General features: G+C 45.3%; 1 protein-coding gene across 2 annotated transcripts in view; it reads right to left on the reverse strand.

Annotated features, from left to right (window-relative positions):
- The window catches only part of ANTXR1 (ANTXR cell adhesion molecule 1), a 95,327-nt gene that overhangs the window by 60,389 nt on the left and 9,457 nt on the right, over positions 1 to 25,481 (reverse strand). For both annotated transcript variants that reach the window (XM_072978885.2, XM_072978886.2), the window contains exons 2-9: positions 23,119 to 23,190; positions 21,906 to 21,977; positions 14,154 to 14,235; positions 13,897 to 13,930; positions 12,459 to 12,538; positions 8,860 to 8,928; positions 8,008 to 8,088; positions 3,130 to 3,190 (exon numbers count right to left, since the gene is read on the reverse strand). In XM_072978885.2, the coding sequence (XP_072834986.2) occupies positions 3,130 to 3,190; positions 8,008 to 8,088; positions 8,860 to 8,928; positions 12,459 to 12,538; positions 13,897 to 13,930; positions 14,154 to 14,235; positions 21,906 to 21,977; positions 23,119 to 23,190 (551 nt within the window). The remainder of the gene's footprint in view (positions 1 to 3,129; positions 3,191 to 8,007; positions 8,089 to 8,859; positions 8,929 to 12,458; positions 12,539 to 13,896; positions 13,931 to 14,153; positions 14,236 to 21,905; positions 21,978 to 23,118; positions 23,191 to 25,481) is intronic.

Genomic DNA, 25,481 nt, shown 5'->3' on the forward strand with positions numbered 1-25,481 from the left:
TGGAGAAAATAAAAAACAGGGCTGCTCAATCATACAGAGGTTTAGTTCATCAGTCATTGGAAATAAATGCTTAATCAAGAAAGGCAGATTTTCACCAACAGGGCAAAGTGTCTATTCTTTGGGATCTGGTACGCTATTGCACTAATTATTATTATTATTTTCTAATTAAAGAGAGATGGGTGAGCCCATCTTCTCACAAGTGGCAGGCTTTTACTCAGAAGCAAGCCACTGTGCTTCTTTCCCGCGTCAGTGCACACAAGACCTCCAGGTTTTGTTGAAGGCCTGTTCCCACCAGCGAAAAGCACTCTGGCTGGTGGTGGGAAAGTAAAGGGACTGACAGGTGATCATCCTGTGGGATGTTACATCTTTTTCCCCCCATTTCAATTATACAAACATATAGTTTTAAATCAGTGAGGCTGACTTATACGTAGACACCTACAGGATTGCACTGTTTGCTTATGAAGTATGCATGTTGTGATTGACTTAATACATTGTGAAATCAATGGAAAGCACAGGTGTGCTATCTAACAAGGCAAAAAGATTTAACAAGAACTCAGTTCATTATTTACATACCATGATTATTATTATTTTTAGGTTGGTTTCCCTTCTAGTCACAGGTCCGTAACATTGACTGTATCAGACACAATAATTTAATTAACATTTGCTTCCCATTAAAAAATTAAAGCCACACTGGTTTGCCTTTGAAGTAATCACAGTAAACAACAACATCAGAGAGTGCAAACTGAGATATGACTCAGTGGATTTGTAAAAAAAATTCACATCATTCATGGGGTTCCAATCTCTAGGGAGTTTTTACCTGCCTAAGACCAGCAAAGAGGGACCCTGGTGAATCAGCAGAAGTTGGGCTACGACAGGGCATGTCAAGATGTGCATGCCAGCTGCAGTCCACAGAGATTAGTTGTTGTTGTTTTATTTTAAATGCAGAGGCCTCGTCCCTGCAGGCTTCAAACTAGAAAGTGAAAAGCATAGTCGCACCATGTTCAACCCAGTCGGGGATCAGCGGGTGATCCTACTTACTCATGACAGGTGACTGGCTGAGTTCCAAAGCCTTACACGGAGAACTGGCCTTTCGATAGGCATGCAGATGTGTCCCTGAGCCTCCTCACAGGTAAGCCTCAGGCATAAAGTCAGCTTCTTTAAACAGATGCCATTTGCTGCTGATGTTAAGCAAAGCCCTTCCTGTGCAGACCGTACAAGCCATCGGGGCATTTTTCATCTGACGGCAGACGGAGAAGATGATACGGCGGTTTGTGTGTGGAAGGTCTGACATTAAACTCCAGACAACTGTCATTCATAACAGAGGCAACGAGAAAGAGCCTCTTTTTTTGCCCAAGATGCTTTGGAGCAACTACCGGTGGAGGGAGACCCTCCTGGGTTCGAAGGACAGGCTGACCTGCTCTAGGGGAGGCCAGGAAAGCAGGCAGGATCAGCCCTGTGCCAGCATCCGTGGTCCAGCTCCAGGAACACAAATTTCCATCATTGGCTTCGGGCCCCTCGGAGCTGCAAGAAGCCACCTCCTGCGTTAGTGCTAGTTGGGGCTTAACGTGATATCACAGATGGATGGTGTTACGATGAGCCTGCTCCAAGTGTTATTGTGAACTTTACTAGGAGCTCTCCAGAGTGCTGAAGCCCATTCTCAAATAAATTCAGCACTTTGACTCTTTTAAAGCCCAATTAAAGCTCAGAATAGATTTGCCCACCCTGCTGACACTGGAGAAAAGGCTAGGCACAGCCGCTTACAATTGTCTATGAAAACGTGTCCTCCTGCGATGCTTCACTGCCTGTTTTTGCCCCCTCTCTCCATCCCAGGGCTGGTCCTCCACTTCCTTTCCAAAGGCCTTACGGACTTTTGCCAACCTAAACCTTTGGGTTTGCATCCAAACAAGAGCAACAAAGGGCATTGTTTGCATGTTGATACAATGAGTGCAGAAAGACTGGCTAATTGTGAGGAAAGATGCGAATAATCAATCCAGCACTTCAGATTCCAAAACTGCAGCAAAGTTGACACTGTATTCATATTTTTGTGGAAGTTATTGTTCTCTCTATCCAAACAAATCTAACACGGCCCTCACCCGCAAGAAGTAGAAGGCTGCAATTCTTTACTCTTCCTGACATGCATGTGTATTCACCCACATGAATAGGCAGCAGGGCATTTCTTTCAGAAGTCTTCCCATGACCAGTTATGAAACAGAGAAGTGACTACAGGTATTTTCTCCCTGGCCTTGACTTTCACAGTGCAGATTTTTCTCCCAACTGGTCTCCAGAGACCCTATGAAACCCATCATCTTCAAAGGAAAAAAAATGTGCCAGATGAAGCGAGATGCATTCCACAAGAGCGTATGCCTAATAAAAGGCGTGAGTTTTTGAGTTCTTGTTTTCTCCAAGTGTCTTCCCTGTTGTGCAACACAAGCTGTACCATTAGCACATGAGCGGAACGGACCCTTTTAGCAAACGGCTCCCAGGGCACTCAGCTCCGCCCTGGGTCTCCCCCTTGGCCAGAAGCATGCAGCGCCTCTACCTTTTGACACCCCCGGCTACAGCGCACAAGGAAAAGCTGGCTTCCACTCCCTTACAGGCTAGTCTCCTGACTCCATCAATGGCCTCTCCCCTGCAGCAGGAGAATTGCTGATGCCAGCCCAGATTTCCTCCCATTGGAAAGAAATACCATTTAACCAGGGACAGGGACAAGAGGCAGGAAGGGGCGCCTCTATGTTTTTGCAGATGGTCTAATGCCAGCCGTATGAGTGAGGAGAGAAGGGGAGAGGGAGGGGGCAAAGGGAAGGGAAAAAAGATCCTACAATGGCCTAAACTTCTACCAAAGGCTATTCTTACATCTGATAGACAATGCCTGAGATTTTACTGCTTTTCTGGTCCACACAAAAAGACAGAAAAAGCACTCCTAATACAGACTCCATCCAAGATCACTTCATACAAGCAGACATAAAACAAATGGAATTTTCTAGCGTTTCTGTGCCAAGTTAATCTGGAAAAGTTCCCAAAGAGAGGCAAGAGACGGCTGGCTCCAGCATCTGCCTTCCCTCAGGATTCAAGAAGGAAGCACAAGGATGTGAAGCCATTGAAGGCTGGAAGAATCCACTTTAAACTCACCTCCTGCACAGATTCGAGAAGGCTCGGCAGCCAGAATTTCAATGCACGATTTTTTCAAAATCTAGAAACCACAGGAAGGAAGGAAAAAAAAGGAAATTAAGACTGTGAAGACATTTCTCTGTCAATCTGGACAATTCTTGATGGAGGGATCCTAGCACAACCTATCAAAAGGCACTGTACAAGCTATTCTGTTCCATCTTCTGGCATTTTTGTAGAACAGGAAAAGATGGAAGAAATGGCAAGAACACGCAAGGGGGGAAGATGATGTCTTAGAATCTTAGAAATAATCCTAGAACTGCAGAGCTCCATAAAATCCATGACAGAAACAGGGCACTTGCATAATAATCTGGAAGCACCTTTTCAGTTCAAGTGGTTGTTGTATCCTGATAGTCATCAAAATCATCCTGGAGCTCAGAATATTGCATTACTAGAGGTTTGTAAGTGTGTGTTGCTTGTTTAGATGTTCCAAATTAAAGATATACAGAAGCAAAAAAAAAAAATCTGTTAGAAGTGTCATGCTCTCAAAGCAAAGGCTCTGTGCCTCTCCTTTCCCCCCCCCCATCGCTGGATCAGGGATGGTTTGTCAAACCCATCTCCTCCCCAGTGGCCACCAAAGTTATCAAGGAAAAAGCAGCAGGGGTTTGGATGTGAGGAAAGAAGGGAAGGGTTTACTCAGGAGGAGCTCGGCTCGAAAAGGTGGGGTGAGGATCCTGAGGGATTCATCCATATTTCCTTGGGAGAACCTTGGGAAACAATCCACATGTTCTCTTATCATCCCTGTTTCCCCCTGCCTTCAATACCTGCCAGTGAAAGGTGCAGGTGGGGCCACTGCCTCTTTAAAACGTCTCCACAGATGGTTGAAAAGAGGCTTCAGATATCTCAGGAAACGGAAGGCAAGCAGGTTCTTCCAACCAAGTGAAATGCGAGGAGTAAAGATGAAGCTTGGAAGAAGTGAGGAAAAGAGACGGCCCAGAAGCGAGCAAAGGCTGTCCGAGGAACAGGTGAGAAAAGAGAGAGAGAGAGAGAGAAACGGGAAAATGTGGTTACAGAAGTTAGCGTTAGCAATAGAAGAGTGTTAAACCTGAAGGAAAGAGCGGGCCACTCCGGGCCAGAAGATACATTCAAAACATGCACTTTTGTATTTTTGAGAAATAGAGGAACTGTTAGTCTGGAGGCAGGTTAAATTGTGAGAAACCAATTATTACAGCACATTACGGTACAATCCTGACTTCCAAGTATTGCAGCACAGCCTTAATTTAAGTCTGTGCCAGGTGTAAGGGGTTGTGGGAAGACAGGCATGTCTTCTGATAGCAAACAACCTCCTTGTGACAGTCAAACGCTCTCCTCTGAAATGGCAGGGGAAGAAGAGGCTCAGCAGGGATGGTGTTGGGCCAGATCCAGACCTCCTCAGCGGAGGGAGCCCCTCAGCCCCCATGCCAGCACAAAAGGGTGCTCAAAATAATGTCAGCCTCCCAAGTCTGGGAAGGGTTTTGATCCAGGACACCTTCAGCCTTTGGGCTCTCTTAGCCGGTCAGAATTAGATTCTTAGTCATTGTTTAAAACGCCCATTTTAAAACATTTTGAATTCTATATTTGGGAAACCCTTCTACCCAAAACATGTTAGTCCTACAAAATAATGGCTTTCCTACAGAAGGATCCACCAGTTTCCTGGAAGACCTTGAGTTTAGCTCTCCGGTCTCTGGAAAATGAAGAACCTGCAACTACATTTCCTCATTTCCACTTCCCATTTCAAAGCCGTCAAATTGTTTTAGCAACCTCTAAACAATCCTAAAAGTCGACCAAGAGGTTATTCCCATATTGCAGGTAGAGAATGGATGGCGTGGGAAACTGTGTTTGCTTTCTTTCCTCCCAGTTTGCTTTCTTCCTCTGAGACTCAGAGTGGTGTTTTGCAGCACCCTCTGATGGTCTTCAAACCATCTCCCCCCCTGATAACAAGCCTTCACCTGAGCAAATTTCCTGAACAATCTGAAACTGTCCTGGACAGGTAGAGATTTGGTTAGTAGCGTTTACTTCTATGCAGAGACAAATCGGTTTTAATTTACTAATTTGATTTTTAACCTTTATATTTTGATGGTATGGCACAATCTGTCCCAAGGTTTCAAGGCAGCGATCAAGAGAAAAACAAGCAAAAGATACAGATTTTTTTTAAAAAAAAAACTCATAAAGGAAGGTGAAGCTTGTGTTTACAAAGCTGGAGGCTGAAGTTCAGAAAATGGCAGCCCCTTCTTCCAAATGGAGACCATGACCTTTCGCTTCCAATCTGCACACTCAGTGTCCATCCTTTGAGTGAGTCACAACCTTTTAAAAACATGTTGCCAATTACATGCACCAGGCACTTAATTTTATTTACACAGCCTGAGCATCACTAAACTTTATCCAAGAAGCTGAAAACCTCAAGGGAAGAGGGAGCAGCCTTATTCTAAACATGGTTTGGAGGCAGGAAAAATATAAACAAAGCTGCAGTAATCACAGTATTGTGGATCTGTGTAACCTATGACTTGCCAAGGAAAAACAACTCCCCTGTATTAATTTATTTAATTCCCAAACGAGATTCATGACCGCTCAAGTGAGCACTGCAATTCAAAACCCAGTTCAATATTATACCCTCTACACCACGCCAGCCCTCCGATATAAACCAGCTGCTTGAAATATTTACATTCCACACTTTCATTTAAAAACAACAACAGTATTCCATGCAGTATACAGCAAGCCATATTACAAAAGTAAACAAGATGACGAAAGAGTAAAAGAAGAAAATAGAAAAAGAGGCAACTGGGAAAAGCAACCGACCACCAAGGTGTGAAAAAGCGAAGCACCCGCTGTTTTGGAAATCAGGGATGCGATGCATTTAATTTTTCAAGAACGGCTTCACAGGAAGGAGCAAAGGAGCAATTTAAGGCAAGCAGCCTTTTCTGAAACCCTTCCATTCCCACGTCTTTTCCCCCCCCACTTTTGTGTGTGGCTATTTGTGGCCACTGTCCATTCTACCAAGATGTCAGGTTCATGACCTACAATTTTCTCCCTCCCGCGTTCTTCCTAGTTCCCTCTGTTTGAAACCTTCAAAGCTCCATTCTGGCTGGCTAGAAAGACGAAGCCAACTTAGCATTTCCCCCTCCATATATTCAGTGCTGATCATTCTGTGGCCTACAGGGAGTCTTTGTCTTCTTTTCCTCCCCCCCTCCTCCAAAAATCCTTTCCCTGAGAGATTTTATGGCTTCAGCAGGACCCACTCTCCAACTTGATGGCCAACACCAGATGAGGCAACAGCCAACCAAACCCTCAAAGATCAGTGCGGCTCAGAGATTAAAAATCTTCTAAGTTATTACCTAGAAACACATTCACAGGGACAAAGAGGAGACCAAAGGGCTTCTGGAATCCATTAGGAATAACTGTCTGGAGGCTGCAGTCCTGAGAGGCAGATGTCTTTTGCAACCTCAGGACACCTGATGCTCTGACATTATCTGGGCACACACACAGCCCAGGAGGGATGACATCTTGAGAAAGGGAGAAGAACGGGCACAAATCTTTTTTTTTTTTTGTCTTGCAAGGAATCATGTTGAGAAGGAAATTGCATCCAATATAGGCTGCTCATGAGCTGGGCACGGGACACCTCCCCTAAAAATGTTGGGGGTGTTTGTGAACCCCTTTGTTTAATTCACCAAGCCAGCTCCCACTATTCAGTGGCTCAGGCTTACTCATCCCTGTAACGCAACTGATCTGGCACATGGCAGTCGAGGGAGAGGGAGAAGTTAACCAAAGCTGCAGAGGGATCGCAGATCGCCGTCTCAGGAAGCAGCGAGAACTTTTAAAAACAGAGCATGGAAAAAGGTAGGGGGTTTTTTTTTGTGTGTGTGTGTGGTGTTTTTTTTTTTTTTTTTTTTTTTTTTTTGCAGGGATTCCCAAGAGGATTCTAGACACCAGGTCATCATCATCATCATCTCAAAACTGCAGAGCTGGAAGGGACCCTGGGGGTCACTGAGTCCAGCCCCTGTTAAGGAGGCCCAGAGGGGGGAATCGAACTCCCAGCCTCTTGCTCTGCAGCCAGAGACCTTAACCCCTGAGCTACATCGTCTGCTTTATCCAGGGTCCGAATCAGAGACCGTTGTCCTCAATCACTGCTATGCATCAATTATCCCACAGCAGCCAGTTCAGCCATCTTTTGAACATTTTCCACACAGGCTACCGGCCATAAGCAAGAACACACCAAACTGTCTTTCTTATTTATATCATAACAGGTGACCTTCAGTTGCTTCTTTCTTCTTTCCTCAAAAACCATCTAGATTCCGATTCTGATCCTGCTCTTCTGTGGCGCACCATGTTCCTTATCCAGAAACACAGACAACAGTTCCAGATCAAGGTTGTAACTGGCTATATTTTGCAGCAAGAAGCATAGCCACCGTTGCAAGACTAAGGACATCTAATCGAAAAGAAATCCTACTGAATTCGGGGGAGCTTGCTTCTGAGTAAACACACCAAGTATAATGATGTGTGCAACCTCCCCTCCAACCCCACCCGAGCGTAGATCCATCGGGGGGGGAACCCCTTTAACCCTGATAATCCCTCAATGGCAAATCTGCATTTTTAAAATCTGGGGATCAGAAAACCAGAGACATAAGTGGAATCACTGATTCTCCTCGTCAAAGCTTCTCTGCTCTTTCTAAACAATCCTCCAGCATTTGGACCACACCCCATACTGTCCATGTCTAGCCAATCCATTCAGTTTCTGCTACAAATTGCTCCAAAATTCGAGGACCTCGTATGTCAGAATGTTGACAGATGGAGAGCTTTTTGGCAACAGCCCTGCTAGTTTTTACAAGGTCATAAAAAAATGAACATGCTGGTTTAAGTAATACTTACAGAGTCTATAATCCCCTGGAGGGCTTCGAAACCATCATTCACAGGGAAGACGTGGTCCTTGCTGTCGGCGATGCGCGCCAGCTGGTAGAAGAACAGAGAGAGTTGGACAAATGAGCAACGCCGAGAAGGGTGATGCTTCAACCCAGACTATCAGTCAAGTGATCATGGGCTGAAACGTACAGAGGCATGGTCAGTTTTTAAGTTGTGTTGAAGAACTCAACCACACCCGGAAGGACACAGTTTTTTTGTCTCTTGGCTAGACTTTGTCATTCAAAACAGAATGAAGCCCTTTTCAAGTCAACGGGACTTACACCGAGTCAACTACAACCACGACTGCATCCTGCAAAACCTGACGTGATAACAAGACTGCGATAAAACCCTGGCCAGTGTGATGCAAAAATGCAGGTGACCAACTGCTGAATGCTCTCCTCTCAGTGAATACTGGATTTTAAGTTATATTATAACCAGCAATCCCTCTAATGGTCAGCCCTGGCCCTCACACAGCTGCACACCTTAGAAGGAACCTTGACTAGAGCCAATATAAAGCATTTGTCCTCCACACACGCTAGGTTCAGACGCTTCAAACTACACACCTTCTATACGGCTGCAACAAATTCTGTTATCTTCCTATATTCGTATCAGGGTGTTGCACAATTCAATATTACAAAGCTTCTCCTGATTGTCAATGGAAATCTGGCTTCCTGTTACTTGAGCCCATAATTATGTGTCCTGCACTCTGAGACAACTGAGAATAGATTCCATTTTCAGATACTTAAAGTGGCCTGACTTGCATACAAAATTCACAGGAAAGGGTCTCCATCAAAAATGTAATAGAAACTGAAGTTCTGTTACCTGAGTTTCATTAAAATCTTTCACACCAACACAATAGACAGTGGCTCCCAGCTCGCGGGATCGGTTAGCCTTGGAAAAGAGGACAAAGGATTGATAGCGGGCCAAAGCAGATTCAATACATGATGCTGGTACGTATGGCAATTCTCCAGCCTTTGCTCCTCTTAAGAGCTGGTGGACCTCCCTGCCCAGCAGAGCCCTGCCAGAGAACGTGGCACGTTGACTGTACCAACCAAGCCTGGTTGAGGGCAGGATGCACTGTTAAGATGCTGGATCCCCTGCCAGAGAATAGAGTGGCTCATGGACCATTCTATCCTCTGGCCATACAAGACCAATAAAGGATTCTTAAGATTCAACAATACACTCCCAGAATATACAGTACAATAAAACCAGTAAGAACTAGGAGAATAAAATAACAAGCTCATGGAGAAAGGCAGACACTGGTCCTGCTGTCCTCTTCCTCACTTGCTTATGTAGATCTCCACACTTCTGTGTCTTATACCCAGTGCGGTGTAGTGGAGAGAGTGACAGACTAAGATTCTGGAGACGAAGTTCAAATCCCCCACTCAGCCAGAGAAACTCACTGGGGGAGTGGAGCCCCTCCTGAAATATCCCACAGACCTGGAGAGCCTGTTTAGGGTCACTACAAGTCGCTTCTGACTTGACAGCACGAAACACACCAACGTCTTATCACCAACAGAGCTTCCTGCCCTCTTTATTTTTTCAATCTTTTGCTGTCTAGCTTAGCACTGACTCAAAAAAAAACCCCAACTTTTCATTGGGTTCCTTTAAGGCCTGAAGCTGGATTGTCACTGAAAAAGGCAACCGCTCATTAGGATCCCCGTGTTTCCCTCCCAGCGATGCTTCGCTCCAACGTCTCATCAAAAGAAACCCAGCTTTTTTGCACCCACCAGCGAACTGGGTGTCATCCATTCTCTCACACGGCATCAGCGGCACTCCTGAACAGATAACATAATTGGCTTTATTAAGCTTTGAGTGCCTGGTGTGAGCTAATGAATTATGGGCTGCATGTTCTGAGCTTGGCAACACGTCCTTCTGGGCTGGAATGCTTTTTGGGAAAGGACAGCGCGCCATCATGGTGACTCTTTTGCTGGCGAGATGCCTTGTCAGCTAAATTTGCTTTTAAAGATCTGCATAACTGGAGGCATCTCTCCAAAGCTTCTGGTTCCATTTTTTTTAAAAGCAATTAAAATGCACTAAAGGAGATGGAAGGACCTCTTCTAATAGCAATGCAAGCAGGAGGGCCTTATAGGTCTTCTCGGCCTTAGCTCTCAACTCCACCCACTGCAAACAAAATTAAATTAGCATTGAGGGACTTTGTGCTTGGAGCACATCCAGTCACTCGGCCTGTTTCTGAGGAATGCCTGGCCGAAAGCCTTTCCCCCCCCCCCCGAGCTGGGAAGAAGGGCCATAGCCGCTGGTCTAATTGCAAAGATGACCTCAGAGCATAAAATGCATGTAGGTCCACAGGAGAAATTACATAAGGCATCTCACGGCTGCAAAATGTTACACTCTGCTCCCGTAGAATGAGCAGGCTTAGGTGGAGTCAGGTGAAACTGCCCACCTGCCTGCCGCTCAGAGAGGTGCAACCCTCTGCACCTTTGTCTCGATGTCCCAAAACAGCACGGGGTGGGGGAGGAGTCCCTGGAGCTTCATTCGAACCGCGGGAGGGGTTAAAGGCAGAAGGGCCAATATGCAGTCGTTACCAATTTGGAAATTCAAATCAAGCGTCAAAAAAGTGCATAGCGTGCAAAATGCCACACACATCCCTTCAGTTCCATCCAACAGTTTACAAACTGAAAGGGGCGGCACTTAGGGATCCATAGGGTTCCTTCCAGCTCTACCGTTCTAAGATGATTATTAAGTACACCCCTACCACAATGAGAGGACTGTTGCCTCAGGCTGCAGTTACTAGGGGTAGCCTCCAAGGGAGCGTTCCTCCTGAACGCTCCAGCTGCTCCCATCCTGAGATCTGTAGTCCATAAACACTCCATCCCGAAGCACAAGAGGCTGCACATCTGGTGTAAGTGTCTAGTTTCTGACCCTTCTGGAGCTGAAGGATGAAGACAACACCAGAAGCTTCGGGCTTTCTAAGAACTGATCGTCTAGAACAGCTTCGAGTTCTAGCTCAACATTATTTTTGTCTCTGCCCAAACGGTGGGGAGTTTTAGGTGCATCAGACAAAACCCATTTGCGATTTGCACAGTCGCATCTGTCTGCAAGCTGAACCCCTGACCCATCGAGTCTGTGGCTTCCAGCTTGTCTGGGCAAGGTTCCCGTGTTCGCCCCGTCTCCCGCAAGAAATCAAAGCCTTGCTGTCAGACTTGCTAAAGAAAATGCTAGTTTTCATCACCAGACAGACAGACCCGGGCAGACAAAACACAGTATTTATGGGTGCAAAGGTATGCCGTCAGTCTCGACAGGGACCCCACAATTCCCTGAGTCGAAACAAGATGAATGAATTGAGTTACCACAAAGAAAGCATATCTTTGCTTTTCTGGGGACGGAAAAAAACCTCCTGGTAAGAGATAAAATGATGAGTTAATCTGCATGGAGAAGGAATATCAATTACCGTCCCATTCCCATGCAGTAAGAGCTCAAAGCAGGAAGGATTATGGTAAAGACAGTGCCTTCTATTGAGCTTTTAAGAACTACTGAGGTTTTAAGGGAGTATAGCTGAGCAGAGGGGTTTGGTTGCGATCAGCCATTGGGAAGTCAGAGTGATTAACGGCCATCCTTGGGGTCAAGTTTTAGGAACCAGGAAGGCATGGTGTGCATTTGAACATGAGACACAGAAAACTGCAAATCCTGGTTGAGATGTGGTCACGGGGGAATCTCCAGACTACTTGGAACAGACATGTTGGACACATAACTGCTCATGGACATACCTGAACATTTCGGCACATAACTAGTACTCATGTGCTGAAGGATTTTTCTTGAACAAAGGCACAAGGAGGTACTAGAGTGTCCTGGATTATTACCAACCAGTCAGTGCTACGTCCTGGTGTACGTAGCTCATCTATTCTAACTTTTTCCTTCCCTTTAGCGTGAACCCTGTATTAAGCAGAATCTATGGTCTATGCTGGTTGGTGTTTCTAGGAGTCGTCACCCCAAAAAGCAGATTTTTCCAAATTCTGAGACAGCCACAGGGCTTTTGGAAATAAATGCACGAAAGTGGAGGTCTTTCAACACAGACAATTGCCTAAAAGAGGAAAGGAATGGGAGCAGGCAGCTCCATGTCAAGCAAATTAGCGAATCATAGAGTTGAACACCAGACAAATGCTGAGATCAGACAAGGAGCTTCCTTCCTAAAGTGTGAGGCCAGGATTCACACCTGCCTCAGGGACACACCCACGGATCCAAGAACTCTCTTCCCCAGGACTAGTTACACAACCAGGCTGACATGATTCATGAGAATGGAAAAGGCTTTCTGTGCATGCTCAGGAAACTCTCAAATCTGCATCTTCGAGGACTATATCAAGCTGTATATAACATAGTGTTTGGCTGATTCATTGAAAGCCCCAGGAGAAATAAAGAGCAGGGACATGTGAGGGCACTGCTTGCACTCACAAATGTCTTACCTCTCGCTCTGCGTAGAAGAACAGATCCTCGTGAAGTTCTCCATCGGTCAGCGCTATGATGACACTGGCCGTCCTGTAGCCTGAAGAGTTGACAGCCATTTTGGCCATAGGGTTAGAAACAGGCAAAAATGGAAACAAGCATCAAATTTGGGGGGGGGGGGGCAAGTGAAGGTTATACGAAACTAAGCTCAACTTCCTGACAAAACTCCCAATATACTACACATTTCTCCTGAATGTAAGGGGATCTCTCCTGATGCCATGGCTTATCCCTAATAATGGATCTCCCATTGCTCAAGGTATGGCCACGTGAACCCAGGTAAACCCAGGTGTTCTTGGACTGCAACTCCCAGAAAACCCCAGCCAGCACAGCTGGTGGCAAAGGCTTCTGGGAACTACAGCCCGAGAGAGCCTTGGTTTAATCCAGAAAAATGCCTGCAATCTTAAGCAAACCAGGCAGGGAGCTCTGATATGTTTTAACAGGGGAAGATTTTTCCAAGCGCGCATCCCGACTTTCAAAGTTAAAACCTGTCGAGTTAAGCCATGGGAATTAGGGTGGAGGGAAAAAGGCAGAATTCACACAACAGCTCAGTCAGCTTACCCCTGGCCTAGAAATGATGGATGAGTCAAGTCCAGAAGGAGGGGTCCCCACTTTCCACCCAAGCCCATGCATTTATTCTGCTTTCTAGTTTAGCGCTAAGCCACAGGGTCTCCGAGAGAGTCATGAACTCTGGATCTGTTTTGGAGCCACTCCCACCTGATGGAACTGCTCAGAGAGCAGAAGACTCAAGCATGCTATCATCTCAATTACATCATGCCAACAGCAGAAAGAGCAGATTTACTGCCAAAACACACACTTATTGTAACAAGATAGTTATCTCCGTCTCAGGCAGCCCAGGCCTGTCATTAAGTGTCAGCTGAAAAGTCACACTGCCATGGGGGGGGGGGGGGGGAGCAGAACCAATTAAAGATAATTTGGACTGCAGGCCATCTGCTTCGCGCTATAAATCTTAAAATATCTCTGAAAGGACCGGGTTTTGACATATTCTTTTCGTAATCTCAAGACTACTGCCTGAAGAAAATCATCAAAGAAAGACCCAATAATTATTAGCCTCTTTAACCTATCTTAAGTTGTCAGTGGGAGGGTTTCCCCCCCTCTCCCCCTGCAAAGATAAGAGCAGCTGCGTTTTTAATTGTCTGCCTTGCTGGAAAAAGTGAAAAGAATGCAGTCCAGCTGGGAAATCGTGTTCAGTTGCTTTTTTTGGAGGTGATGGGAGAGAATGCGACTTACAGAAGGGTTCTTGATGCTGTAAATTAGGGTCAGCATTTATACATTAGAGATAAAGGGAAGTCAAGATTTCTGCTTACAAATAGCCCTTCACAACACAAAGCTAAAGTAAGGTGGGTGGGGGAGAGAGAGAGATGTATCAACTAGTCTCACCTTGAACATTTTCATGGTAAATCTGCTCGCTCGCCTGAAACAGAATCAAGGAGGACCATCAATGATGCAGAGATGTTTCGAATTAATTTACTGCTCCAGAGGTTTGGGGCAAAGGTTGAGGTGCCGGGTTTAGCAACAGCCACACTTTTCAAATAAATGCCATTCGCTGGAGTTGCTGAGGCATAGTCCACCAGCCGCCCACCCAGGCGAGCCCAGGGAGAAACCTCACCACACGCGTGTGGTTTGCCCCTATTTACCCTTTCAAATCCTTCATGCATGTAAGTGTCTCCTCCCGGCAGGACTTTCCGAAGCTCCTCCAAGCCTTGTCGAATTTGTTCCCTGCAAGAGCAGAACACGTCATCGTCTGTTAAGAAAAACCTGGATTTTAAAAATGGGCATGCCAAAGATTCCCACCACTCCGTTTTTCTCAATGATGCCTCTAATCAAATTTCAAACCAATCAAACAGGCTCTACATTTCTGACTCCAAGTTCAGCCCACCCGTCATGCACACTCAGGGTCTTCAGCTTTGATACACAGGGAATATTTTTTTTCAAGAAGTCGCAACCAGTAATTTGAAGCAAGTGTACCTTTTATTTTCACTTCCTCATATGGGGCTGGATCCAGATGTTGTTATGTCTAGAGTAGGCCCATTTGTTATATCGTGTTAACAAATACTTTGGTTTTTACCTGCCTTTGTCTCCACTGAGCCCACATAGGAGAAGAACAGGCAGAATCAGAGTGGCTGTGGATACAGCGGATGCGTGTGTGTGTCTCTCCATAAAGGTTCCCTGAGAAATGTTGGAATGCTTTCTGGCAGATGAAAAACCAGCTTTTAAAATGACTCTCAGCAAATAAGCTTTCCTTAACCATTCAGCCCTTCTGCTCCAGCTGCTAACTCTCTGGTTGTAATAGAGCAGGCCACCAAAAAGATCTTGCATTTCACCTTTCTAGCCTATTTTCAATGAGTTTGCTGCAATCTCTCTTCCTGCCTGCCCACCGACACGAGTCACAGGTCTTTGCTACCTTGCCTCCTGCCTACCCCAGGTGGGCTCATGGGTGTTTGGGTGCACCAGCCCAAACCCTGGTGAGTTTGCGTTTGGGGGTCCTGATGAAGACAGAGAGGAACTGGTTCCCTTAGATGGTTTACAGCAGAGCAGGCTGACATGGAGGCAACCTTGTACACAACACAGCCAAAAGGAAACACAGAGAAGCCCATGCACACTGTGGAGCCCCCTTGGGTCCAACTGGGCATGGATCTCTGCAGCCCGATTCTGCATCGGTGATTAGTCCTCCCTCCTCATGACCGAGGAGTACCCGGGCACACAAAGGGTTTTTTATATAGTCTAGTCTTCCTCCCTGGAAACTGCCAGTCTGGAAGGAAAGAGAAAAGCCACCCACCACAACCTCCTCCTCTGGTCAGGTCAGATGTCACCACCTTGGTAAGATACGGTACTCTTAGAATAACATGCAGTTTGTCTCTCCTTGTGGCTCTCTCTAAGCCAATGATATGCTTCTTGTGAAATGCCATAAAAATGCATTTTACATAGCGAATTTCCCATCCAGCCACACCATCCATGGGCTTCCGTGCTGGTTCACGTCACTGTCAATCCATGTCTAAAATGATCTGTGACTGGACCACCACCACCGCCGCAACCACAAAAACAACTATCTTAGAATGGCAGAGCTGGAAGGGACCCTCTAGATCATCAAGTCCAGCCCCTCTCAAGGGGGCGGTACCGTGGAGAAGGTGTATTGTTCACAGCTGTCATTTCACAGCCAGCTGTTCGGCTCTGAACTACAAAATCAGTCCAGGCTACTGACTTTGCATATCTGAATACCAAGAAGTACAAAGAGATGTGTGAAGACATTAGGGGGCCTGTTTCCAAGCAAAGATTCATAACAAAGTCACCAACAGGAATATGAAAGCAGTCAGTCAGTTGCACTTCGGGGTTGTCACAATCCATGGATATTCAAAGATCAACACAAACATATTTTGTCTTATCTGGGGATCTAATCCTATCATGGCAGTTTATCTAAACGTGTTTATTCAAACAAACGTTTAGATCCCTTCTTGTTATTTTTGGACATTCTTTCAGTTACATGGGGACGTGGTGGCACTGTGGGGACGTGGTGGCGCTGTGGGCTAAACCACAGAAGCCTCTGTGCTGCAAGGTCAGAAGACCAGCAGTCATAAGATCGAATCCACGCGACGGAGTGAGCGCCCGTCGCTTGTCCCAGCTCCTCACCAACCTAGCGGTTCGAAAGCATGCAAATGCAAGTAGATAAATAGGGACCACCTCGGTGGGAAGGTAACAGCATTCCGTGTCTAAGTCACTCTGGCCATGTGACCATGGAAGATCGTCTTCGGACAAAACGCTGGCGTGGAAACGGGGATGAGCACCACCCCCTAGAGTCGAACACGACTGGACAAAAATTGTCAAGAGGAACCTTTACCTTTAGTTACATACTACAGACACGGCTGACCTTTCCACCGTCACTTTTCAAGATCTTATGGGCTTGACCCCAATTAGATGACATAAAGGCAAAACCATATAATTAGGGAGGCAGGTTAGAACAGACCTTTCACGCAGCAGAAAACTGTTGGCCACCTCTCCATGCAGGAAAACTCAAACCACTTTTTCTTACAATAATTTCAAGGAACAGGTTACCATCATAACTTCCGTAACAATTGGTGTAACCCTATATTAACATACCTGGAGTAACAACACATTGCGTGGACATTTCTTAAAGAGTTAATACTTGTGGCCAGTCTATCTTGATCGGAAACACTTTTTAAGCTTTCCCCACCCCCACCTCCATCTAAACCCCGTGGGGGCTGCAACCTTCTGCCTCCAACCCCACCCCTTCTTCACTCTGGTTCTTCCAAGAGACCATGTTGGACACCCCACACAGGGGCAGAATGAGACACAAACACAGGCCTCAAGGCAAAACACACAAAACCTCACCCAACTGAAGCAAACGGCCCCAAGCATGTGTTAATTTTGCTCCGTTTCATGTGTGAAGGCTATCAGTACAAGAAACATTTCCATTTGGGTGAGAACTTCACCCTTTATGTTTTATGCTACAATCATGCAAACAGGCTCTCCCTTTGCTCCACGGTCTGTTGTGTGCTGCAAAACAGAAGCAGCCCGTCCTGGCTGTAATACTGCCGTGAAAAGGACAGAAGTCTTATAGACAGTGACACCGAGAGAAAGACAGAGAGGATGTGGCTCCTGTTTTCAAGCCATCCATCCATGACCTGTTCCATTCCGTTTCTGCATTAAGAGGCCCTTTCTGGACACAAACATGCTTAAACGCATATTGGTCTGTGTCCTTTCTCACAAGATACACTTTAAGAAACCCATTTCACATTAAAATCCATAAGTGCCAGCTGTATTTCTGCTTACAGTGAGAAACAAGGCGATATGAGATCCCCTCATATCCAAGCAGCCTTTTCCAGCCATGCAATTTGCAGCTGAAGTTCAAGGTCACACCGGCCTCTAAAACCGTCTTCTGTGTTATCAACGACAAGTGACACAAACGGCATTAGATGCTGTCGATCTGATCACAGTAACGGAAGCTTTAATCCTCACTCTCTAAGTTTACAGAATCCGCTGTGGCCCTCCTTCCTTCTTCCACCCAACGTCCCATTTCAAAATTAATGAGTTCATGGGAAAGGCTTTTAAAAGTCCTTGATATCCAGTTTAATCTTTTTCTTTCCTTCCCCTTTTTTAACAGCCCAAGTTCACTGACAGATTAAAAACAGGCCGAACAGGGTGGGCTCTGTTGTGTTTTCACTCAGCTGTGACAAAAAACGGCTGGTACGAGCCAACTGGCCTTTGGGAGCCTTTAAAAGTCAGACATGGCTTTTGTGGAAAGGCACCCTATCTGTGAATGAGCTCACCCAGCTGCTATCTCCATGGGAACCCGACTGCCAGTCAAATCGCCACATGTGCAGGTCTCCATGAAATGCAGCAGGAGAGAGTAGAGCCGTCTCGACACTTTCCCATTGCACGTTCTCACAATTCCTGAGAAGAAGGTGGCTCTCCTGGGACGAGAAGGTCCCCCCAGACAGAGGGCACACACGGCATTTCAAAATAATCCACCGTTCTATAACTAACCCCACAAATGGCATCAACAAAGGCCAGGCGATTTCACAAATTTTAGGAGCAGGGAAGGGATGTTTCCCTCTAGAAAGAAAACAACATTGCAATTATTTATTTCAAATATTCATTAGAAATATTCACCACTTGCCTTCCCCCTGCATGCAGCAGAAAGCAAGGCAAGGCAAATCACTGCAATAATAATAATTTTTAAAAAATAAGCAACCGGAGAACTAAAATAGAAAACTCAACTAAATTCAGAGGCTCACAGAGAGAGGATTTGATGCCCCACTGGGATCCCACAAGGGAGAGAGCCAGGCAAACCCCCTTAAAGGAGAAAATCCATCCTACAAGACCACCACCAAGGTCCCTTTCGTCCACATGATTCTGCATTTTTGGCTGCATAATTCACTTCCCTTGTTTTCCTTCGAGTTAACGGTAAACCCATGTGTCACCAATAGTTCAACATGAATTTGCAGTGGGTGGTTATATGTAAGGTAGTGCCTTGGTGTTCATGTGCATTCGTGGAGAGGCACACGTTATGAGACACAAGGTGCATCTGTCCCGTTCTAGGGAGACTCTTATGGACCCAAAAGAGAGACACAAAATCTAAAGAAGGGTAACTCACAATGGCCAGTTTCTACTAAAACAGCACCAGGATACAACAAGAACTGGGATTTGTATAGGAGTATATCTACTCGTGGACGCCTTTAATGGCCACGTTGTCTTAGTTTACGTGGGTGCTCTTTGAACATCCTACTTTGAGGAAGCAAAGGTCTGCAAGTCCTTTCAGAGAGTACGAGGGACAGGACAGAGTCGGAGAAGGAAAACAGACCCAGAGCGAAGACTCGTGTCTGCACAGACTCAGCGCCTGCCTTCTTAATCACCAGATAAGATCGTGCCAGTATGGCGGAACACGCTCTGCCTCGTGCGTGCCTTCAGAGTTAATTTCCAGCCTCGCTAACATACTTGCTGGATTTCATCAGACAAGTTTCTAAATTAATCTACGTTACGCATCTAAACCAGTGCACTAGGCGCTAGTTTCTCTCTTAGAGGATTCTGAGACTTGGGTGGGCTTATTTGTTGATGTCTCTCAAATAACAGGCACACCCTCCCTCCACGAATCCACCCTCAATGCAGATGCTGAGGAACCACTCGGATGACCCATTGACAGAAAAGGTTTGGAAGGACACTTCTCCTGTGGAAGTCTCTTGAGGCAGAGACCTGTCTCCACATTCTTTGTAAAGCACCACACAAACCAGGGGTTGCCGTGTCACCGATGGCACCAGACATTCCTCTCTTCTACCCAGGCGTCTCCTCCTCAGATTTCAGCTCCAGCTCTCATTGCTTTTCAGGAAATTAGAAACAGAGGGGCTTAGGTTTCAGCAATGAAGCACCTTTTATACATTTTTACAATGTCATATTTGGAGAGTTCTAAAGTACTGCCCTGGATTCTGCTTTGCTCCCTCCAGGTCAGGCTGACAACTGGCTGCACAAGGCACATTGGGTTTTTTTCCCCCCTACAAGTTTGTCTTCCAGAGAAGTTCATTTGTGCAGAAAAAGATGGACGTTGAGAAGAATCCAAGCAAAGGCTGTCCCAAAGTTAAACCCTTGCACGCCACTCTCATCCTGATAAGGAAATCGGAGCGGAAGGAGCCGGCTCGTTGCCAGGCAAACCACATGTTGTGCCTCCAAGCAAAACATGGGGCCCTCAGCCCCAGACGTACGTTGGCTGATGTGGCCAGACTGAGCCTGAAACCACCACCGTGTTAGGAGAAAGTCACATGCGGGGCTTCTACAGGGTTTCCTTATTTGCTAAAGGCAACTTCTGCCACCACATCAAAAGGAAGCAGCCTCATTGAGGGGTACAACATCCATACCTTCAGCTTCGTTCTCTAGGTGCAGGATTGGGCCTGGGGATTCAAGGGAGAACAGCTGAAGTCTTACAGCCACTGCACCCTCCTGTTATTTCACCTGAGTTGCTTCCCTCACCTCCTGCTCTCCAGAGACATTTATGGCTTCCCTGTGTGTTCTCCTACAATCATCATTTCTCTGCCTGTCTGCAGGAAACCCTTTTGCTTCTCAACAGGCAAAGCCCAGTTTACGAAATGTGGCCTTTCTTTCCTTCCCTTCCCTTTCCTCCCTCCCTTTCCTTCCTTCCTTTCTTGTGTGAAGTAAATGTAACATATAGCCAAGCTCCTTTAACCTGGATGCAACGGCAGCCTTCTTAAAGGCTGAGCCCACCACAATCCAACAGATGCAGAGGAAGGAAAAGGAACGTCGGAAGGCTGCGACAATTTTCTGGTGGTTGCAAATATTAAAATTTTCATAAATGCTCCTGGTGGAAATATGAGTCATTTATGGCTTCCCAATACTTTCAATTTCGCTTTATTTATTGCTCACTAGCTCAGGGGTCAGGTGCATGTGGCCCCCAAATGCTGTGGAACTGCAGCTGTTGTTATTAAATTTATTTATTCGTACATTTATTGATTTTATTTGATTTGTATGCCACCCATCCAGCTGAAGCTACTCTGGGCTGATCACAACATAGTTAAACAAAAGACAATGCTGTAAGTAAATATAAAATTTAAAAACATAAACACAATGCAAAATAAAATAGAACTAAATTAGACTATTACCTAATCAACAATTAAACAATAAATATTTTAAAAGGTGATAGAGTCAGCTCCCATCAATCCTAGCCAACACAGATGTAGATGAAGGATGATGGAGATTGTAGTCCAACTGTTACCTAGGCAACTGCATGCTCTTCACCTTTACAATCACCAAACCCCTCTGGATGATTCACAAAATAACAATTTCAACCATAAATGACATACATACAGTCAAAGAAACAAACATTAAAGCTTTCATGGAACCATGTTGTAAGCCACCCAGAGACCTTTGGGTAATGTGGGCTGCATATACGTTAAACAAACAAACAAACAAACAAACCAAATTAAATCTCATAGCAAAGAACAGCACCCTCTACCTTAGGATCTAAGAAGGCCAGACAACGTTTTAAACCCAAAAACCGAGCTGGCCTTCATTCATTCATTAACCATTTATACTACTTTCCATGCAAAGCTCACTGTGGTTTACACAGAAGTAACCAATCATAAAATATAAGCACAAATAAACAACTGCATGTCACAACTAATAACTCAAAGCGGCTGCCAAACAAATAAACAGATGAATATAAAACTACTAATTTGGTAAATAAGGGAAGTTTTACAGCCTTCTTAAAAGCAGCAACAAAGAAATGTCACCAAGTTAGATTTCTTTAAAAACAAACAAACAGCAGACGTGGATCTGTCTTCAGGTCCTTCTGGGGGAAAAATCCCAAGTACTGCTCGTGAAAGACCAACACTGACCAACACCACCCAAGCCTATCATGTGAAAGGAAGATGCAGCAAACCCAAGGATCGGGACCACACCGGTAAGTAAACTTCTCTGGGATGAAGCAGTCTTTAAAGAACTAAGAATCAGAATAGGGGATTATGGCTCAACATGTTTCTACTTTGTTCTAAATCCATGCTGGCCAATTTCCACATTGGTTTGGGATGTTAAAAAAGAAATTGCAAACAAATAATTTTCATAAGCCACTATTTCTAGCATGGACATTTTGCCAACTAACTCCTTAATACACACATTTTTGTAAGCAAATTTCTATTGGTGCATTTTTGCATGCATCTTTCCTTAAACAAGCACTTCTGTACATAGATGAGAATGCCTAATTGCAAAATTTGGAGAGTTCTGGCAATCTAGGAAAGTCTGTGTTCTGACCCATGTATGAATTCAGGACAGTTTGCTTTGAAAGGCAGACCAAATGAAATGCCCCACCATTCCTAAGCACGAGCCGGCGGGAGCTGCCCCTAATCTATAACTTTTCCAGTCCTCCTTACCTGTCTTCAGTAAGTCTCATTAGAGTTGAGCCTCTGGTTGAGAAAACAATGAACGACATCCTCAGTTGAGGGCTGGAAAAGGAAAACCACAAGAGTTATAATCTATGACCCGCTTCACGTCCATCACTGATCTCTCTGCAGTCAGGGATGTGTCTTGGCTCAACCCAACAAAATGGCAGGCCGGCCCAACCCACCCCAATGCAGTTGGGCTGATCCCAGGTCACAGTTGTGGCAGAAACAACCGTACAAATCTGTTACACAACTGGGTCCACCTTCACTTGTGCAACAGGCTTGCAGAATTTCCCCTTTGCACAAAACTGTATTGATTACTATGCTTGTGTTACCTCTGAAAATGTGGAATCGCCATGTCTCTGGCACTGCTGACTGACAACTGTCTGTTTGCAATGTCAAGATTCAAGGCTTCTCTTTCCACCACTGACCCTTCCCACTCTACTTTTTCTCTTCTCCCCATATGCAGACCTTTCTTTTTAAGATAAGATTCCCAATGTGGTGTAGTGGGTAGAGCAATGGGCTCTGGAGAACTGGGCTTGAATGCCCCCCTTGGCCATGGAAACCCACTGGAGGAATCAGACTGTTAAAGCCACTCCTTTAATATCCCATTTACTTCAAAAGCTCTACGTTTATGCTGACTTGACAAGAGATAACACATACACATCTTTTAAGATGCTCTCTGTGGCTACTGCTTCCTAGTTCTCTTTTGAAAAGCAAAGGTATGCCAAATAATAAAGAGAGTGGCAGGTTAAAAAAAAGGAGGTGTAACCTTCTAAACTCTGCAACTGGCCAGTCAAAAGGCAAATGAATAATATTCTGAATTCACAGGAGGAAAATGGAGGGCGAGAGATTCACAACGACCATCAGATCAGCCATAACAGAGACTTTGCAAGAAGTACATAAAGCATCAACAAAGATCAATTATGTTTGATTTTCACCTGATGTTGTTTATGGTTGGCTATAGAAGTCAGTGATATAACACAGGCACGCAGGCTTTCCTCTGTGCACACTTACTAAAAAGTAGGTGTGAAGCAAACCAAAAGGACCAGCTGAACTTAGTGAGAAATAATCACACAGAACAAAACTTACTCCTGAGTAGTCATGCACAGTAGAGGATGCTGAACAGCCTAAAGGTGGTTGAGCCCACTGAGATCCATCTTCCATCCTTCACTTCTGTGGTGAGACAGCCATGAACTCTTACCTTATGAATTTGTGGGCCAGATGTTCCACAAAGTAATAGATTTCATTCCAGTGGTGCAGGACACTTCCGGACCTGGGGGGGGGGGGAAATGGTTACAGAAAATATTGTTTTAATTACAGAAGCGCTGTCACTTTATTACAGTTCAAATCATCTGGGCACCTCATCAGGAGCGGCCAACGGTTCGAAAGGCCTTCTACTTTGGCTCGGATAATAGAAGGAGAAATGCCCATAATTCAGGGGACCCTTTGAAATGCACATGTAGATGATTTACAAACCCTGTAAACCCTCTGGACTCTTCCTGGACTAGAATCGACAACAGCTGTTGCTGGATTTTTAACACAGCACACCGCAGAATCCTGCCAAGGCTGAGTCTCTCTAGTCCTCACTTCCGTCTCAGCGTGAATTATTTTGGCTCCCTGATCATGTCACTAGGCAGAACTTGTCATCTGATTTTTTTCTGCCACATAATCAGAAAAGAGAGCTGGATTCTTAAATGGTTTGAGTGAGGTGGGAGAGAGAGGGAGAGAGAGAGAGAGAGAAACCTTGCATTTTATAAGGATTCCTTCCTGTATTCAAAGCACTTTTTCCATAATTCATTCACTTATCAGTTCCATAAATATATAACCCACAAAAAAAGTGAGCAAGAACTGCAAAGAAGATAACAAGAGTACAGTGGTGCCCCGCATGACGACGATAATCTGTTCCAGGAAAATCGCTGTAGAGCAAAATCGTTGTCATGAGAAAAAAATCCCAATTGGAATGCATTGAAAACTGTTTAATGCGTTCCAATGGGGAAATACCTCACCGTCCAGCGAAGATCGGCCATAGAGAACTGCCAATCAGCTGTTTAAAATCCCTGTCTTGCGAAGCTTCTGTCTGGAAAACACCCATTTTGCGAAGGGAAGCCAGCCATTTTGCGGAGCCGGAAAAATTGTCATTTAGTGAACAAGTGGTTTGCAAAACAAGGACCTAATCATCGTAAAGAGGTTTTCCCCCATAGGAACCATCATTTTGCGATCGCTATAGCAATCGCAAAAAAGTAGTCGTACTGCAGTTTTGTCGTCGTATTGGGGGGCACCACTGTACTATCATGGCACCTTGAATGTACCTCCTTTATTTTGATTTCAGAAGCTAAGCAGAGTTGCCCCTAGTTTTTAACAGGATGGGAGACCACCAGATAATGCCATGTGTTAGAGATTCCATCCGTCCCACCCATGTGACATTTTTGCAATGCAGATCATACACCAAAGCATCCAGAGCTTGGAAAAGTTACTTTTTCAGACCCCAATTTTGGGAATCCTCCTACTCAGCTTGTCCACAAAGATTCTGGGGGTGGTAGTCCATAAACAGAACCTTCTCAAAATCTGAAAGTGTCCACATGGATGAGGCTTCTAAGTTAATTCCCTACCAAACAAAAACATAAGAAACAAACAAAAACTAATACAAACTCCCATGCTGGTTTGGTGACCTCCCTCAGATTGTAAACTGATTGGGTAAACTAAGGTGTCATTAAACCACGAAGTAACATACAGGGAAGGGAAAGAAGAGAAATTGGAAGATGCTTCACTCCTGACACTGCAAACCACATACTGGTTGAATGCACTCACAGCACAAGTCCAGATCTCAAAAGGTCCCCACCATTGTTTTCACTGATTCATGGGCTGTCCATTGTTATCCACTGGGGTAGGAGCAGAAAACCTTACACATTTAGCACACGCATGTACAGGGTACAGTGGCCATCTGATAGTACAGACCACAAATTTAAGCCACAATGATCAACCATGGATAAGATCTACAGAGGGTTCTTGAGTTATGGCAGTTTGAGCCCACCAGCTACACTTTTCTGCAGAACTGCCCAACTGGATCCCAGACGCTGAATCAAGAGAACTTCGGGAAGTGTTGACTCACCAAGGAGCCTTCCCTCACCCCCCCCCCTCCAAGAATTTACTCTAGTTTTGATGGCCAATGAAATTTAGGCTACAGCACCCTTCCAGGGGCAAAGCCAGGGAAAAAAATATAAAAACAAAGACACCCCACACTGAGTTGTAGATTCAAGCATTATTCAAGGGAACTCTGGAGACGAAAATGGAGGCTGGTGCAATTGAGAGGATGATGGCCAAACTCTATTTAAAGCGAAAGGGGGACGAAAGAGCTTTGTTCCCCTCATCTTTGCACCTCCAAGGGGGTCTTGGCCATCTATGCTAAAAACGTCTGCCTAATTTTTGGAAGAAACCATTCCACCTTGAATCAGCTTTTGGTTCATCCGTTACGGCTGCAAGCAAACCGGTCAAGGCAACAGTTCCACTCGTTCTCAACAGTCAAATGCCAGCCTGCATGGAGTTATTTAGAAATATTTTCCCCTT

This window comes from Pogona vitticeps, chromosome 8, assembly GCF_051106095.1.
Source record: "Pogona vitticeps strain Pit_001003342236 chromosome 8, PviZW2.1, whole genome shotgun sequence".
NCBI lineage: Eukaryota > Metazoa > Chordata > Lepidosauria > Squamata > Agamidae > Pogona > Pogona vitticeps.